Source organism: Myotis myotis, unplaced genomic scaffold (genome assembly GCF_014108235.1).
Source record: "Myotis myotis isolate mMyoMyo1 unplaced genomic scaffold, mMyoMyo1.p scaffold_m19_p_3, whole genome shotgun sequence".
Classification (NCBI taxonomy): domain Eukaryota; kingdom Metazoa; phylum Chordata; class Mammalia; order Chiroptera; family Vespertilionidae; genus Myotis; species Myotis myotis.
This window is the reverse complement of record NW_023416335.1, coordinates 209,903,195-209,918,995: the sequence shown is the minus strand read 5'-3', so window position 1 is coordinate 209,918,995 and position 15,801 is coordinate 209,903,195. Positions and strand designations below refer to the sequence as shown.

Genomic DNA, 15,801 nt, shown 5'->3' with positions numbered 1-15,801 from the left:
ACGAACTGACTCAGAACACTCACGCGCCGGGTGGGAGGGACCCTGGCCTGACCCCACACGGGCCTTGCTATCCTTGGAGCCTGTTTCCCCGGGTGAAACGGGCTTGTTCTCCTGGTCGCGCTGTGGGGACTGAACGAATGACAGCGAAGGGCCCGAGCTGGTGTGCCCTGTGCGTGCTCGTGTGCGGATGACAAACCGTTAATGCCTCGCCCAGGGAAGCACGATGAATGGTGACTGGTATTTGAATTCACCCAGAGCTAAGTTCACACCCTGGTGCAAACCCAGGACTGCACATGGGAGTCCTCAGGGCGCGAGGGGAGTGAGGAGCTGGGTCTGGGTTGGCAGCGAGAGGCTGTGCGTGCCCACTGCCCGCCTTCTCCCTGGGGTCCGAGTAGAACCTGGGGACGTGCGGGGGCTGGAGTCAGAAACCCTGTCAGCCGCAGGAGCCTGGGGGGTGGGGGGAGGTCTGCTGGGAGAGCAGGTCGAAGCTCCTTGGAGCGAGACAGCACCTCCACACCCCCACCCTCCTGCGCCAGGACCTGCCCTCCATCCTCGGGTGTCAGGACAGCTCCTGCTCGATGCCCGGGCAGGGCCGGCACCTCAGGGCCAGCTCTGGCATCAGCCTCCCAGCCAGCGTGCGCGGTCTTCATTGAGGGGCCAACCTGGAACTTAGGAGGGGGGGGCCTGGCCTGCCTGCCCCTCGCTGTGGCTTTCTTCCAGACCAGCCCGCGCCCGCCCTGCGCTCAGCTTGCACACACACCTGCCTGTGTCAGGCAGCCTCCTGCCCCGCCGAGCTCAGCTGTGGAGACTTCCGGCTGCGGCCCGCTGTCCCGGACACCGGCGGGGCACGTCACGCTCCGCCAGCTCTTCTCAGTCACCCGTCTCCTCCCAGCAGCCTGCGAGCTCGCTGTTTCCCCATTTCACAGCGAAACCGAGACGTGTGATCAGAGGGTGTCCGCCGCCTCAGAGCCGGTCGGCGGCAGAGCCCACCTTGGCCGCAGCCCTCTGCTTCTCCTCCAGTTTTCTTTTTAATATAGTTTTTAATAGTTTTTAATGTATTTGTGTTGATTTCAGAGAGGAAGGGAGAGGGAGATAGAAGCATCAATGACGAGAGAGAATCATGTCTCTCTCCGATGCCTCCTGCACGCCCCACACTGGGGATCGAGCCCGCCACCCGCATGTGCTCTGACCGTGACCTCCTGGTTCACAGGTCGAAGCTCAGCCACTGAGCCACACCACCTGGCTCCAGTGGCTTTCTTACTTGGCTAACGGGTGAGCAAAGGCCTGGGCGTCTGCTCGGCAGGCCCTGAACTGGGAACAGAAGTGGAGACTGGCCTGTGCCTGGGAAGGCGGCCGTCGGGGGGAGGGGGGACGGTCTAACTGTCGCTCCCCGTGTGGGGGTCTGCCCCTCAGGACAGGACTGCAGGAGAGGCGAGCAGGGAAGGAGCCCGTGCCAGGAGAGCCAGGCGGGTGGAGACCAGGGAAGCCCCCGTCTCCCCACCTCCCCCGCCAGCGCGGGCACACCTCTCGCCAGTCTCGGGCCACGTTTTCTTTGCCACCTGGTGCCCTATAACAAGAGAAGTGGCATCTCAGCCGAGGACCTGGAAGCCGGCCAAGTGCTGGGGGCCCTTGATGCTGTGTCTGCTGCCAGCACCTGCGGGGCTGGGACCCAGCGGCCACCTCGCCTCCCGTGGAGCTGAGCCCCCTCCCGCAGGTCACAGTTCTTTTGTCACCTGGGCCACCGGGCTGTGGGCAGCCCCTGGGCCTGTCCCAGGACTCACGTCTGTGTGGGAGCGGCCCAGGCCCAAGGATTCCGGCCCCGCTGGCGGCACTTCCACCCGCTAAGGCGGCAGGGCCTCCTGGTGAGGAGGGGGCACCTGTCCCCCCGCCTCGGGCAGAGGAGGGCAGGCAGCGCCGCAGGGGAGGTGATGCAGTGGGAAAGGCCTGGCCTTCGTCTCACTCGGGGTCTGGCCGACCTGCAGTGTCACCTGGTGCAGCCACTTCCTGTCCCTGAACCCCAGAGCCTCGAGGTTCTCGTGAGGCTCAGGAAACCCGAGGCTGACACCCGCCCCCTGCGCTGTCCCGTGTCTGTCCGTCCGCAGACAGTGGCCCGAGGATTGGCTGGTTGTGCCCAGGGCTGTGGTGGGCGAGGGGAGCTGGGGGTTCAGAGCTGAAGCCCCCCGACGTTCACCCCATCCCCACAGTCTGTGCTGGGCCAGGCCTACCTGGCAGGACTCCGGGCGGGGGGGGGGGGGGGACCCTGTCCACGGTGCCCACTGGCGTCACCCCCTTCCCTCAGCCTCCCCTGGGGCCCTAGTGGGCAGGCAGTGAGTCATTTTGAAAGGACTTTGTTCAGACACTTGCAGACCCAAGGGGTGCGGGAGGAGAGGCCCTGCACACCCCAAATCTGAGTCCCTCCAAAGTGTGACCCTATGGACTGGGGGCCTCTGAGGACCGGCTCTGGGAGGGACAGTGGATGGGCAGTCCCCGTGCCCCCGACCTGATGGGAGGCAGCCTTCCTTGGGGTTAAAGCCAAATGCTTGGGGGCGGGGGGGGGGGGGACGGGGGAGAGGGAGTGGGTGTCGCTAACACCTGGTACTTGCCTGGTTTGACTGATGATGACCCTGCAAAGCCAAGGCCAGGGGGGTTCCCCAGCACTTGGCTCCCCTCTACTATGCTCGGCCGCAGGCCCCTCCAGGGCTGTCCTCTGCTGAGAGGGAGAGGACCCCACAGACGTGTGTGGGGTGAGGGGTGCTGGGGGAGTTCAGGGCCCCGGGGCTGCCTGGCTCATCCCTTATCCTTCTGAGCTTGCTTTCCTCTTTGTAAAGTAGAATCTAATGCCGTCTCCCCACAGGGGTGCGGGCACAGGGCCAGGCCGGTGAGGGCAGTTCCATTCTCCTGTGAACTGTGTGACCCCCGGGCCTCGCGCTCCGCCCCAGGTGTCCTCAGGGTCACCCTCATTTCTGTTCCACGGTCTCGCCTGGCCCTCCCTGACTGCCTGGCCCCCCTTCCCTCCTGAACTTTGCTCCCAGGTTCTTCTCACCGACTAAAGGGCCTCGCTTTTTGGGTTTTGTCTCTGTGGTTCCGTGCTCTGTCCCCAGCACCTGGAGCGGCGCCTGAGCGTAGTAGGTCTCAGTATTTGGGAAGTGAGTGGAGGTGCCTGCACGGGGAGTCTGCCCTGCACCCCCACAGGGCCCGAGCCTGCAGGGGCCGGGAGTTTACACGCACAACACCAGGCTGGGGGAGAGGCCTTGGCGTGAGAAGAGGCTCCCCCGGGGGCGCGGGGGGGTAGGGGTTGGGGGGGCTCAGGGGAATGCCCTTTCTTACTCAGGCTCCGTGCTGTTGGAGGGTTTTTCCATGAGAATGTGTTCAGGTATTACTCACAGAATTACATACAAAACTTATTTTTAGCCAAGTACACAGTGTATCCGGGTCTTGGCACTTTCATATCCAGACCTGGGGGGCTGGGCCTCTCTGCCCTGAGGGACTGCCCCCCCACAACACCGAGCTTGTCCAACAGGCCCTGCGCGTCCTCACTTCCTCACCCTGTCCCCAGGCACGAAGGGCGCAGGCCACGCTTCACAGCTGGCTGAGCACAGACCCCAGCCGGGGGCCCCTCATAGGTGCTGGGTCACCCCGCTGCCTGGGAGCCCCGTTTCCCACCTGAAAAGACGGACCTCGTTACAGCGCCGGGCCAGAGGCCCTGGGAGGGCGCTTTGAGGGGAATTTGGGGACAAAGACCAAGGGAGACTCCCTTCTCCCTGACGGACCCCAAATGAATCATCCTTTTAAAAAAGTTCACACACACACAAAACTTCATCAGCGAATGAAAACTCGAGAAAACTGAGACAGATTCGGTGTGAAGGGCTTTTCGGCAACCAAGTCCCTGGTTTTCTACCCAAGAATGCATTGAGGTGATGACCTCGTTATTTAAAGTCAAAACTATTAAAAGAACAAGGAAAATTTGCAAGAACCACATCAACTTTAGAAACTTTAACTCCTCTCTCGGTCACATCTCACAACCAGCAAGTGAAGCTGAAGCCTGGAATGAAGCAATGAACAAACTTAATCGCTACGAAAAGGAAGACTCCATGGAGGGGTGACCGGCCACTCACCACCGTGGCCTGACAGTGAAATTTCTCTTTTTAACTGCGAAGCGTCCGAGCTGTAAGAAGTTCTGTCTCCAGCCGCCCCCCCCCCCCCCCCCCCCCCGCTTCCCCATTTCGGAGACACAGTGAGAGGGGTGGTCGGGCCAGGCACCGGCACAGGCCACTGACTCGAATCCCACAGGCCTTTCGGGGTTGCCCGCTTTGTCCTTGGCACCTGCCCTGTGTGGGCAAAGGGAGGCACCCAGGAGACATTGGTGTCCAATGAGTGCCCCTGCTCCCCCTGCAGGGCTGCCCGGGCCAACTCTCCCGCTCGGGCTGGGGGCCCCTGAGGGCCGCCCCCTCCTCTGCTCTCTGCCTGGGAGTCAGAGGTGGCTCATACGAGGGACCGCAGACCTGGCCCACCTTCTCCCAGGATCGGCCTCCGCCCGCCCTGCCCCAGGGTCTGGTACGGGGTTTAAGTGAGGGCTCTGCAGGCCTGAGGGTGACAGGTAATAACACCAGGGGGGCTGGGGGGGGGGGGATGGGGGCCCAGTCTTCTCCCCTCACCCCCACTCCTCTGCCCTATAGGAGGGTTTCCCTGCCTGGGTTCCTGTGCAGGCTCCTGGCTCCTCCACCCCCTCATCACACACCCACACCCACACCCACACCCACCACCCCACACCCACTTCTCCTTCGCAGCTGCTCCACCACCTACACCTTCCTGCCACGGAGTTGCTGGCCCGTGGGCAGGGGCTGGGGAGGCAGTGGACCAGGGCTCCTCAAAGCTGGCCCACTTGGGGTTCTGCGTGAGTCCTAGAGGCCCCGAGACAGAACCCGGGGCCAGCCTTGCCCCCCTTACTCCACAGCATCATCCCTTCCTCCTAAAGGACGGGGACATGGCTCCCGGCCTGGACCGTGGTGCCAGGCTCCTCACCTGTCCAGCCCCCAACTCCACAGCAGCCAGAGACACCGTCCCTTCTAAGCACAACTCAGAGGACCTGTCCCTCCACCCAGACACCTCCTGGGGCTCCTCCCGGCCTGGGCGCCTGTGGCCGCAGCCTCAGGCCCCTTCCCTCCATGCCCACTCCCCAGCATCCCCTGAGGCAGGGGACAGGCCTGTCCCCCGAGAGTGCCCCCTGCACCACTCCAGGCCTTTGCCCCTCTAGTCCCTCTGTCTGGAAGGTCCCCTGCCCCCCGTATCTGCTAGAGAACCATTCCTGTCCCCAAGCTGGCTCCCTGTCCCTGGACAGTTCCTCCTTCCTCTGGGTCCCCCAGCCCTGGGTGCTGAGGGGGCTGGTGTGGCCCCCCATGAGGCACTAAGCTGAGCTCCACGCTGAGGGTCTCTGCCAGCCCCTACCCCACGGAGGGGCAGCAGAAGTGAAGGATGCTGAGGGGGGGTGCGTGTGTCTGTGTGTGTGTGTGTGTGTGTGTGTGTGTCTCAGTCTGAGAGACAGGGTTGAGAGACAAGGTGGGGAACCCAAACACGGGAAAAGAAAGACAGACCTGAGGGACCTCCGTGAGATAGCGAGGTGAGCAGCCCCGCACACAGTCCTGGGAAAAAGCAGTTGGGGGGGCGAGGAGGGGGTCTCCTGGGTCTCCGTCTGCTTGTCCATCTGTTGACCTGAGCGTCCCTCCTGCTTAGGGTCTGGAGGCAGAGCTCTCGCTGGGCCCTTGGCGGCCCCTGACCCCCTGTGCCCTCCGCTCCTTGTAGCACAATGTGTGAGCTCCCCTGCCTTCTGCCAGAGGGGGCTCCTGAACCCCGGCCAGGCCCCCGGCCGGGCCTCCCTAGCACTCCCTGGCCTTCACGTTTGGGCCTTGAGGCCTTTGCACACCTGGGGCCACTTCTCTATCAAGCTTCTCTAAGCAGCCCCCCTCCATCCAGAAAACGCCTCTTCATCTCCACTAAGCCCTCCTGCACCCCCCATGGTGGTGACCAGCACCGGTGCCCGTCACAGGGCAGCGTGGACGTCCCCTGGGGGCACAGCCCATGTGGGCCCTCGGGCGGCGATTGCTGACCTGAGCCGGCTCTGCCTGGGAAAGGCAGGAGGGCTCCCCAGAGGAGGAGGCAGGTGGGGAGCTGCTGCTGGAGGGTGCCCGTGGCCATCAGCTGGCCTTGGGAGCCCGTGTACTGGCCGCAGGGCCCTCGTCCCAGTCCCGCAGAGGCCGGGCCAGTGGGCACCAACCGGGTGATGGTTGAGTGCTTGAATGGAGGAACCACAGGTAGCACGGCCTGGGGTGCAGGGCCCTGGGGCCCGGCTGGAGTGGTCCCACCCCAGCAGGCGGAGGGCGGGGCCGGGCGTGATTGGCGGCCCCGTTTCCTCCCTGCGGGCAGCCCAGGCGGCTCAGTGCCAGCGGGGCGCGCGGCGGGCAGCATGGGGCGCGCGCGGGGCCGGCGGGGCCGCAGCGGGCCGGCGCCCACGCAGTGCGCGAACACCCAGTGCTTCGACCCGCTGGTCCGCGGCTGCGTGGCCTGCAGGCTCTTCCGCACCCCGGAGCCCCGGCCGGGTAGGAGCGACCCCGCGACGGCTGCTCTGCTCGCGGGTGGCCTCGGGGACGGCGGGGTGGCTGGGGGGGGCAGGACCGGGGACCCGGAGCCCAGGCACCGCACCCCTCGTCCCAGGCCGGAGGGGGGGCGGCGAGCTGGGGGTCGCGGGCCGGGGCCTGGGTGGGGACCAGCGGCACGCGTGGCCCTCACCGTCCCTCTCCCCCTCTCTGCGCCCCCCTCCCCCTCCCCGTCCCCCCTCCCTCCCGTCCAGCCTCGCCTCCCTCCGACCCCCGCCTCCTCCCTGCCCGCCCCTCCCCGCTCTCCGTCCCCTTCCCCCCCTCCCCGGCCCCCCCTCTAGCGGCCGAGCCGAGCAGCCGGGCGCCCGGGACGGCGGTGCAGCCGCAGGAGGCGGGGGGCGCGGGGGCCGGGGCCGAGGCGCTCCCGCTGCCCGCGCTGCTGCTGGGCGCCCCCGCGCTGCTGGGCCTGGCGCTGGCCCTGGTGCTGGTGGCCGCGCTGGGCTGGCGGCGGCTGCGCCGGCCCGCGCCCCCCAAGCCCCCCAAGGCCCCGGACACGGAGTTGGACGGTGAGTTCTGCGCCAGGGGCCGACGGCACTGCCCAGCCGGAGAGGATGGGGGAGGGGGAGAGGGGGAGGGCTGGGGGGCGGCAGGGCTGGGGGGCAGGGGGTACCAACAGGGGCGAGGAGCTGCGCTGAGGGTCTCAGGCCGAGCCCAGTCCCAGGGCGGGAACAGCTGTGGCCCAGATCCCCATGAGGAAGTCACAGGCGGGGAGCCCAGCGAGAGGGTCTGTCCTGGCCTCTGGGGGGGCAGACTGGCTGCCATACTTCCTCCCTCCCCGTCAGCACCCCCACTTGGCTGCCCGCTCAGCACTTCCTGTCCTGAGGGCCCATCGCGTTCCCCCCTCACCTGCAGGGAGCCTTCCTCCACTTCCCCGGGAGGGCTGGCCTGCGGGGAGGTCTGGGACAGCCGGGCCATTCCTGACCCTGCATCCCCCCCAGAGCCCCTGGACAACGTCATCATCCTCTCTTCTGGGCCCCTTGATGCCACCGCGCCCGTCTGGCCTCCACCCGGAGAAAACCCAGCCACCACGCCCCCTGCCCACAGCGTCCCGGTGCCAGCCACGGAGCTGGGCTCCACCGAGCTGGTGACCACCAAGACGGCCGGCCCTGAGCAGCAGTAGCGACGGAAGGGGCAGGCGTGGCCCCGGCCCTCCCGTGGGCCATCGGCCGCGGGGCTGGAGGTTGAATTCGGCTCTTCATCCGGCGTCCACCTGCCCCCTACCTGGGAACCGGGCTGCTCCCAGCGAAGCCTGCAGAACCGCAGACACTGTGGGCCCAGCGGCACCGGCACCGTGGGGTGCGCATCGCGCTTGGGAGCCTCGGGCTGTGACTGAGTGGCCGGGGCACTGAGCCGGGGCCCCTCTCAGAGCGGGGAAGCCACCGCCACACAGAGCGAGTCTCGGAAAAGGACCCCGTGGGAGGATGCAGCCTTGGTAGCTGGTTTAGAATTTAACACTCACTCTCAGAGCTGCCCTGCTTTTAAACCCAGGCACACGGCTGCCGCGCTGACCCGCGCCAGTGGATGGGTTTGCTTTGGGATTTAATACACGATGACTTGACGAACAGCCTGGATTGTGCTGACTCTCAGGGGCCTGTACCCGGGTCCACCCTGAGCGTGGACCAGGCTGCTGGGACCTGTGATGCCATTCACTCCAGGGCCAGCTTCCAAAGCCCCGGCTCACACTGGAGCCCCGGCCCCTGGGGCTGACTGCACTCTCGCTGGAGGCGCAGTGAGCGGGCGTCTCCCTCAGACACCACCTGGGTCCCAGCTGCTTCCAGAGCTCACTCAGCCGGACCCAGGGCAGGGCTCGGGGCCTGCAGGCGGCTTCTTCATGGGCCTGTGGCCTGAGCCAGCGGGACCTGATGTCTCTGAAGCCCTTTTCTCCGTGGCCTGCCCTCCCCAAGTCCTGGGCCCAGTGCTGGGTCTCCTGGCCTGTCTGTGCCAGCCCCTGGGCCCCCACCATCCCAGTGGACTTGCTCCGCTGACAGTGGTGCCGCTTCGCGGGGCCGGGGGCTGAGACCATCGCTCCCACCTCAGGAGCACACGGTACTCACTCAGCCTGCCCTGCCCGCCCTGCTACCCAGGCTCGGCCCTTCTGACCAGGACTCCACCCTGGGACGAGTCCTCGGAAGGAGCACTGGACTGGGAGTCAGGAGAGGGGGCCTGGGTACCATTTTGTCCCCCTGTAGGACCTTGGCCACCTCTGTTCCCTGTATTGATGCTGTCGGCTCACCTCTTCCTGACTTGACATCAGAACTGCCCGGCAAATACCCGTCCTTCAGTCGACTCCTTTCCCAGCTCAGGAGATGATCAGCAGCCAGCCGTTCCCCCGCCCCCCCCCCCCCCCAGGACCTGGACACTCTAGGTCTCTTCCTAGCCACTCCCTCCCCCAGCGCATCTCACGGAGCCAGGTGGCTGGGGTGGGGGCAGGCGGCACGCAGTAGGCAGCAGGGTGAGGGGCAGGCCCTGCATGGCCCCAGTCGTCCACTCTCCTCCATCTGAGCTGATTCAGGCCACCCCATCCCCCAACCCACCTTTTCCACCGGAGCCCCAGCCGGCCCTGGAGGGGAAACAAGTGGTTGAAACGCCTCTGGGGCCTAGACATGCAAACCTCAGGCCCCAGGGTGTCCTGGCTGAACCTCTGGCTAATATGCAGCTTCCTCTTCGGTCTCAGTTTCCTTTGCAGAAAAATGGGGGGGGGGGGGGGGGTTGGATACAAAGTTCTCTTTGGCCTGTGACCCTCAGAGGAGAAGGACTGGAACCTTGGAGAATCCTCCTGCCTGCCCAGCCTCCCCCCCCCCCCCATTTCACAGATGAGGAAACTGAGCCCAGAGAAGGAGACTTGCCGTTGTCGTCCAGCAGATAACAGGGAAGTTCACTAGGGAAGAACCAGGAGCAGAGGCCCGGGGAGAGGTGGGCAAGGGGGGGTGAGTCTCGCCCCAGCTCGCCAGAGGGTCCCTACCTCCAGGGCCTCCAGTCCCTGGCCCTCTGTTCTCGGCATTGCTTTCTAAGGAGCCTTGGAAGGTGACCTCATTTGGTCTTTATTATAGCACCTGGTGGAGGGGAGGGGGCGGTTGTGTTTGCTTCAAGCAGATGTTTTTAATTTTAAACATCAAGGCATGCATTTTGTAGCTGTTTCGGAAAGTTTGAGACAGCAAGCCAGGATGGAGTCTACAGAAAAATAGCCCATAATCCAGCAGCACCAGGCCGCGTGGTGGATTTCCTACGTACTTGCAATCATCCTAAACACACGAGTTCATATCTTGACTGTCAGACTGTGAGTTTCCTCTCGTCTTTAAGCACTTCCTAAACAAGATGAAAACCTTACAAACGTCGGAAAGTCGGCCACTAGAGCATTGGGTTCATTTTAGTTTTCACAGTGGTTCCCCCTTGTCCGCAGTTTTACTTTTTGGTTACCCAGGGTCCAAGGATATTAAACGGAAGATTCCAAAATTAAACAATTTGTGCGTTTTAAATTGCGCGCTGTTGTGAGTGGCGTGATGAACTCTCGCGCTGGCCTGCTCCGACCTGCCTGGGACGGAATCCTCCCTCCGGCTGCTCTCTGGCCGCGCTCCCTGCCCTGGGTCACTTCGCCATCACGGCCTCGAGTGCTGGTGTTCAAGTCCCCCTAATTCTACCTAACAATGGCCCCCAAACACCAGGGCAGTGATGCTGGCAACCCACAGAAGCCAAACAGAGGCCACAAGTGTTTCCTTTAAGTGAAAAAGTCAAAGTTCCCGCCTTACTTTGGAAAGAGAGGAACTGTGCTAAAGTTGCTAAGGTCTACAGTAAGAACAAATCTGCCCATGAAATTGTGAAGGAGGAAAAAGAAATCCGTGCTAGTTGCTGTTGCACCTCAGACTGCAGAGGTTGCAGCCGCCGTGAGTGGTAAGTGCTGAATTAGGATGGAAAAGACATGACATTTGCGAGGGGGAGGCGTGAACACAACACAGGTTCTGACCCAGGGCAGCGATTGTGCCGGAAAGCACTGAGCCCGTACAGACTGCGGAGACCCCTGAGTGGCTACAGTCACATAACTGTATTACAGTGCATTGTTGTAATTGTTCTGTGTTATTCGTTACTGTGCTAATCTCTTACTGTGCCTGATTTACAAATTAAAATTTGTCGTAGGCGTGTCTGTATAGGAAAAAACATAGTATATATGGGGTTCAGTACTATCAGTGGTTTCAGGCATCCACTGGGGGCCTTGGACCCAGTCTCCCACGGATAACGGGAGACTGCCGTATGTTGTAACTGAGGCAAGAGCACCTTTTTTTGTCTTGTTAATCCTCACCTGAGGATATTTTTCCACTGATTTCTTTAGAGCAGTGGGAGGGAGAGGGAGAGACAGAGGGAGAGAAACATCGATATGAGAGAGACACATAGATTGGTTGCCTCCCACACACGCCCCTACCAGGAACCTTCAAATGGGGTACGGGCCTGTTGGGGACAAGTTCTCAAGTCAGGACTTGACCCCTCTGCGGGCAGGAAATTGGAAGAACGCGCGAATGACAATAGGTTTATTAGGAGCAAAGTAGCCACAACTGACTGTCGTGACACCTTATACACGCGTGCGCACACACACACGCACACACACACACACACACAGGCTCAAACTAAAGAGGCCTCATGTCAATTAGTGCCACCAGTGCCACAGTAACATAAGCAGGTTACCTAAAGGTGAGTCCCTGCCCCGCGCATGCGTAGGGCAAAGGGGGCCTTTAATACAGCAATACTCACTGCTGTGTCCTTGCCTGTACGCATAGGTGTGGCGAGCAGGCCTTGACCCTCTGGCGTACTCTGGGCCCTTCACTGGAATCAAACCTGGGACCCTGAGCCAACCGGCTGCTCGGCGGTAGCACCTTCTTGTACATAAATCTTTGCCTAAGTCTCTGTGTCCCAGAAGAAGAGTTGTTGCAGCCAAAGGCCTCAACTTTCCTATTTATTTATTTTTAAATGTTTTTATTGATTTCAGAGAGAGGAATGGGGAGAGAGGGATAGAAACATCCATGATGAAAGAATCATAGATTGACTGCCTCCTGCACGCCCCCTACTGGGGATGGAGCCTGAACCCTGGGCATGTGTCCTGACCGGGAATCGAACTGTGACCTCCTGGTTCATTGGTTGATGCTCAACCACGGAGCCACGCTGGCTGGGCACGGCCTGACCTTTTTAAAGGCTCCTGTTGGCTGAATTGCTTTTCTGCACATCGGGACCAATTCATGTCCATAAACGGGGATTAGATGGCACGTTTTGCTGACAGGAAAAGAGAGGCCGGGAGAGGTCAAGGGGTCCGGCCTGAGATACAGTGAGCAGTGGTGGAGCTGGGCGAGACCAGGCTCGGGCCCTGCCCCTGCTCCATCGAGAAGGCCACGGACACAGGTGCCCTCAGTGAGGGGCCGGACACAGGTGCCCTCAGTGAGGGGCCGGCGTCAGGGACTGGCCCAGGTTCTACTCCTTCTTTCATCTCTAACTCAGAGATTTCTCTCTCCAGCTGGTCTCCTGCAGTAAGAGGGGTCCAAAGAGCCTGGAAGAGCTGCTTGTTGGGGTGGGGACAGAGGGAGGCAGCCCCCCGCCCGCCCCCTGCCCCCGGGCCTGGCCAGTTTCTCCTGAAGGAGGGTCTGGGTGGGGCGGCTGAAGTCTCGGTTCCCCCTGGCTTCCTGCAGGCGCCTTTCACTTCCTGCGCTGCAGCCTGGCTCCGGGTGGGGGCGGGGAGGCCCAGCTGGCACGGCCGGAGGAGGAACCTGACCCCTCCCTCCCTGTCTCCGCCAGGATGGCCCTGCCAGGCCCTCGCCGTCAGAAGCTGGTGCCATCTCTCTGGGCCTGTCTCCCCATCTTCAAAATGGAGCCGGAGGGCCACCCGCTGTTCAAGACGGAAAGAGGTTAGTCGGGCAGGCGTGGCTCAGCGGCTGAGCATCGACTTACGAACCAGGAGGTCACGGTTCCATTCCCGGTGGATTCCCAGTCCGGCCATACGCCCGGGTTGCGGGCTCGATCCCAGAGTGGGGTGTGCAGGAGGCAGCCGACCAATGATTCTCTCTCATCACTGATGTTTCTCTCCCTCTCTGAAATCAATAAAAAAAAATTTCCCCCCAAAATTAAAGAGGTCATGTGGCAAGTAGGGTCCCCACCTAGGCATGCCTCCCCCTCCTCCCTTCCCCGGGGCACAGGCGCCCCCTGCCCAGCGCCCCCCCACCCCCTTCAGCATCCCCTCCGGGAAGTGGGTTTCTCGGAGCTGGTCTGGGCTCCGGCTCAGCAGTTACCACCCCGTCACTCACACGCCTGCTGGTGCCTGGGCCACTCGGGTGCTGGGAGGTCAGCCCAGGCCTGGCATTGGGTCCCTGTCTGATGGGAGAGGCAGGGCAGGGCACAGGGACAGCACAGGGCGGTCCCACAGGCCCGGGGAGTGTCCCACGCAGGGGGGAGACGAAGCCGGCCTCCAGGGAGTGCTGATGAGTAGGAGGCCTGCCCTGAATCCTGAGGCAGTTTTCCGGCTGGATTCTGTCCCCAGGGGACTGTGCTGAGGTTTGGGGGCGAGGGAGCAGGAGCAGGGGAGCAGCTGGAGGGGTGAGCCCCAGGCCGGAGCCCCAGGCCCGCGGGGACAGCCCTGCTCAGGGCACCCGAGCGCCCCTCCAGCCCACCACGGGGTGCCTCCCCCTTGCTTTCCTGGGGCCCAGGCCCCTCGCATTCCTCTGGGCGGAATGAGCTCCTATTTGCTCTGCGGGGGCGACTCTGGCCAAACTGGAGCTGAAATCTGACTTCTCCCCAATCTGTGCCCCTTCCCAGCCGCCAGGTCCTGCCCGGGTCACGGAGAGTGCGGGGGAGCCAGGCAGCCCCAGCTCTGCCCGGGCTCGAAGGTGGGGAGGCTGCGGGAACGCCCCGGGGGCCCAGCGCCCACAGGGTCTCGGAGCATCTCCGCTCCTTTGAGCTGCAGAGGACCTGGGGTCCAGCCCCGACGTCCAGGCGGATCCGGGGGGGTTCCGGCGAAAGTTACCCGCGCGGTTCCGGCGGTCAGCCCAGCGGCACCCCGACTGCCAACCGCTAGGCGCGGACCCGCCTCGGTTCCCAAAGGGAAGGGCCGGGCTAGAGGCTCGGCTGGGGGCGGGCCAGGGGGGGCGGGGCTCGGAGACCCCCGGACTTGCAGGAAAGGGGCGGGGCGGGGCCGGAGGAAAAGGGAGGGACCCCGGGAACGTGCCAACCGGACCTTCTCCAAACCTGGGCCTCCGCGCTCACGGGGGTCCTCTCCCCACGCGCCAAGGGCCCCGGACGCAGCGCATGGCCCGGACTGTGGGGCGAGGGGTTTGCGCGGGCGCAGGACGTCTCCCCGCGTTCTGGGCTCGGAGCTGACCGCGCAGTTGGGCCCCAGGACCCCGCAGGCGGGGCGGGCTGTCCGGATGGACGCGCGTGTGGCCCCGCCCGGTCCTCTCTGGCTCTGCTCCCGCCCTTGGTCTTGGGGGCGGCCAGCTCCGGCCCTGCACATTCACTGCGGCCTTTGGAGGGTCCTGAGGGGAGACTAACGGGGTGCTCCAGGCAGACGGATTAGCTGTGAGGGCTGCAGCACGCGGGGGGGGGGGGAGCTGGGGAGAGGGCGCTTGGGGAATTGGGGCAGGAGGCTGCGCCCCAGCTCCCAGTGCCCCATCCGATCCCCGCTCGCTCAGGCCTCGGGAGCCCAGCACCCCCTCCTCCCACAGGCAGCTGGAGCCTGAGTCACCAGCTGCCTCTCTGGGAGACAAAGGAGCGCAGGGCCCTCCCCTCCGGACCCCCCTCCAGCCTGGCACCCATCTGCGCGAGCAGCGAGCCCAGGGCCTCTGCCTGCAATCCCCGCCCCCACCAGCCAGGAAATAGACGCAAAGCGGGCGGGAGCGAGGCTTTGAGACCGTGGATGGCCCCTCGGTGGCAGTCACCAGCTGCCCAGCCCAGCGGTGAGGGCCCCACCTGCCGCCTGTATCTGCGTGCTTCTCAGTCACCGACCCCCTGGCTTCTCCCTGTACCCTGCCCAAGAGGTGCGAGCAGCCCATCTTGCAGATGGAAAACTGAGGCCTAGACAGGTCCCACGGCTCTATTCAAGCAGAAGTTGCAATGGATGTTATTCTGGCTCCAAAATGAAGGAGTTGGCTCGCAGGAGCCGGGGTGCCTTGGGCATGGGTCAGAGGTTTGGTCAGGTGTGGGCGTGCGGTCAGGGTGTAGGAACGTGCTGGGGCCGGGGTCCCCCAGCTTCTCCCTCTGCTCCTAGTGAACTGGCCAGAAGGCCGGTCGGGGCTCACCGTGCAGGTTCCAGGCCAGACCCCCCCCCTTCCTGGCTCTGTGCGGGTCACAGCAGCCACTTCCCCTTCCTGGGTCTCGGGTTTCTCTCTAGGAAACGCCAAACCCCCTGGCCCAGGGCTGGGCAGAGGGGCCACCCCCATCTAAAGTGGGGACAGTGAGGGCCAGCAAGGCTTTCCCTGAGCTACAGCTGGGCACTGAGGGAGGGCTCAGCAGCAAGGAAAGAACATGTTTTCGCAGGTGCATCCACGCTGACACACACGTGTACATATGTGCCTGGTGCAGGGAAGGCAGCCGTAGCCACACCAGCCCCGGACAGGCACCCTCACTCAATTTCATGCGCACGCAGACTCCCGCACACGCAAGCGGCAGCTGGGGGGTGGGGCAGGTGCCCTTCAGGCTCAGAGACAGTCTCCTGCCCGCCCTGCGGGGCTCACTGCAGATGCCAGGGGTTATTTTAAGCTTGGATCAATGGACAATTTTTGGTGACACAGGCCTGGGGGGTGGTGAGCTGAGGAGACAAGAGGCAAGTGCTCTGCTACAGAGGGAGACCCCAGGCCCAGGGAGGGCAGCCTGGAAGCTGGGCTGCTCCATGTCCACACCCCCTTGCCCGGCACATGGCTGGGTACCTGCGGGGGGGTGGGGGGGGTGGTGTCAGCTGGATAACTGGCCACCTCCCAGGGCTCAGCCAGCCAGCTGTGGTCTGTCTTCACCTTTGCTCCCTGTTGCCCGCCACCCCCAGGCTGTGTGTTCATATGCAGAGAGCACTGAGTGCCTGGCATGGACGGACCTGGTGGGTGTGGGCATCTCTGGTTGCTGGCTGACCATGAACCAGACTGAGCTGGGGAGGAAGCGTGGATGTGGGAGGAGCTGGAGGTGGGACCTCAGT

At 63.7% G+C, this 15,801-nt stretch overlaps 1 protein-coding gene across 1 annotated transcript; it reads left to right on the top strand.

Annotated features, from left to right (window-relative positions):
- The first annotated feature begins 6,460 nt into the window (after window positions 1-6,460).
- Window positions 6,461-8,973, top strand: TNFRSF13C (TNF receptor superfamily member 13C). Its single transcript, XM_036299839.1, has 3 exons — window positions 6,461-6,593; window positions 6,932-7,156; window positions 7,589-8,973. Exons 1-3 carry the CDS (start codon window positions 6,461-6,463, stop codon window positions 7,768-7,770), a joined length of 540 nt encoding a protein of 179 aa, XP_036155732.1. The 3' UTR covers window positions 7,771-8,973.
- The last annotated feature ends 6,828 nt before the right edge of the window (window positions 8,974-15,801 follow it).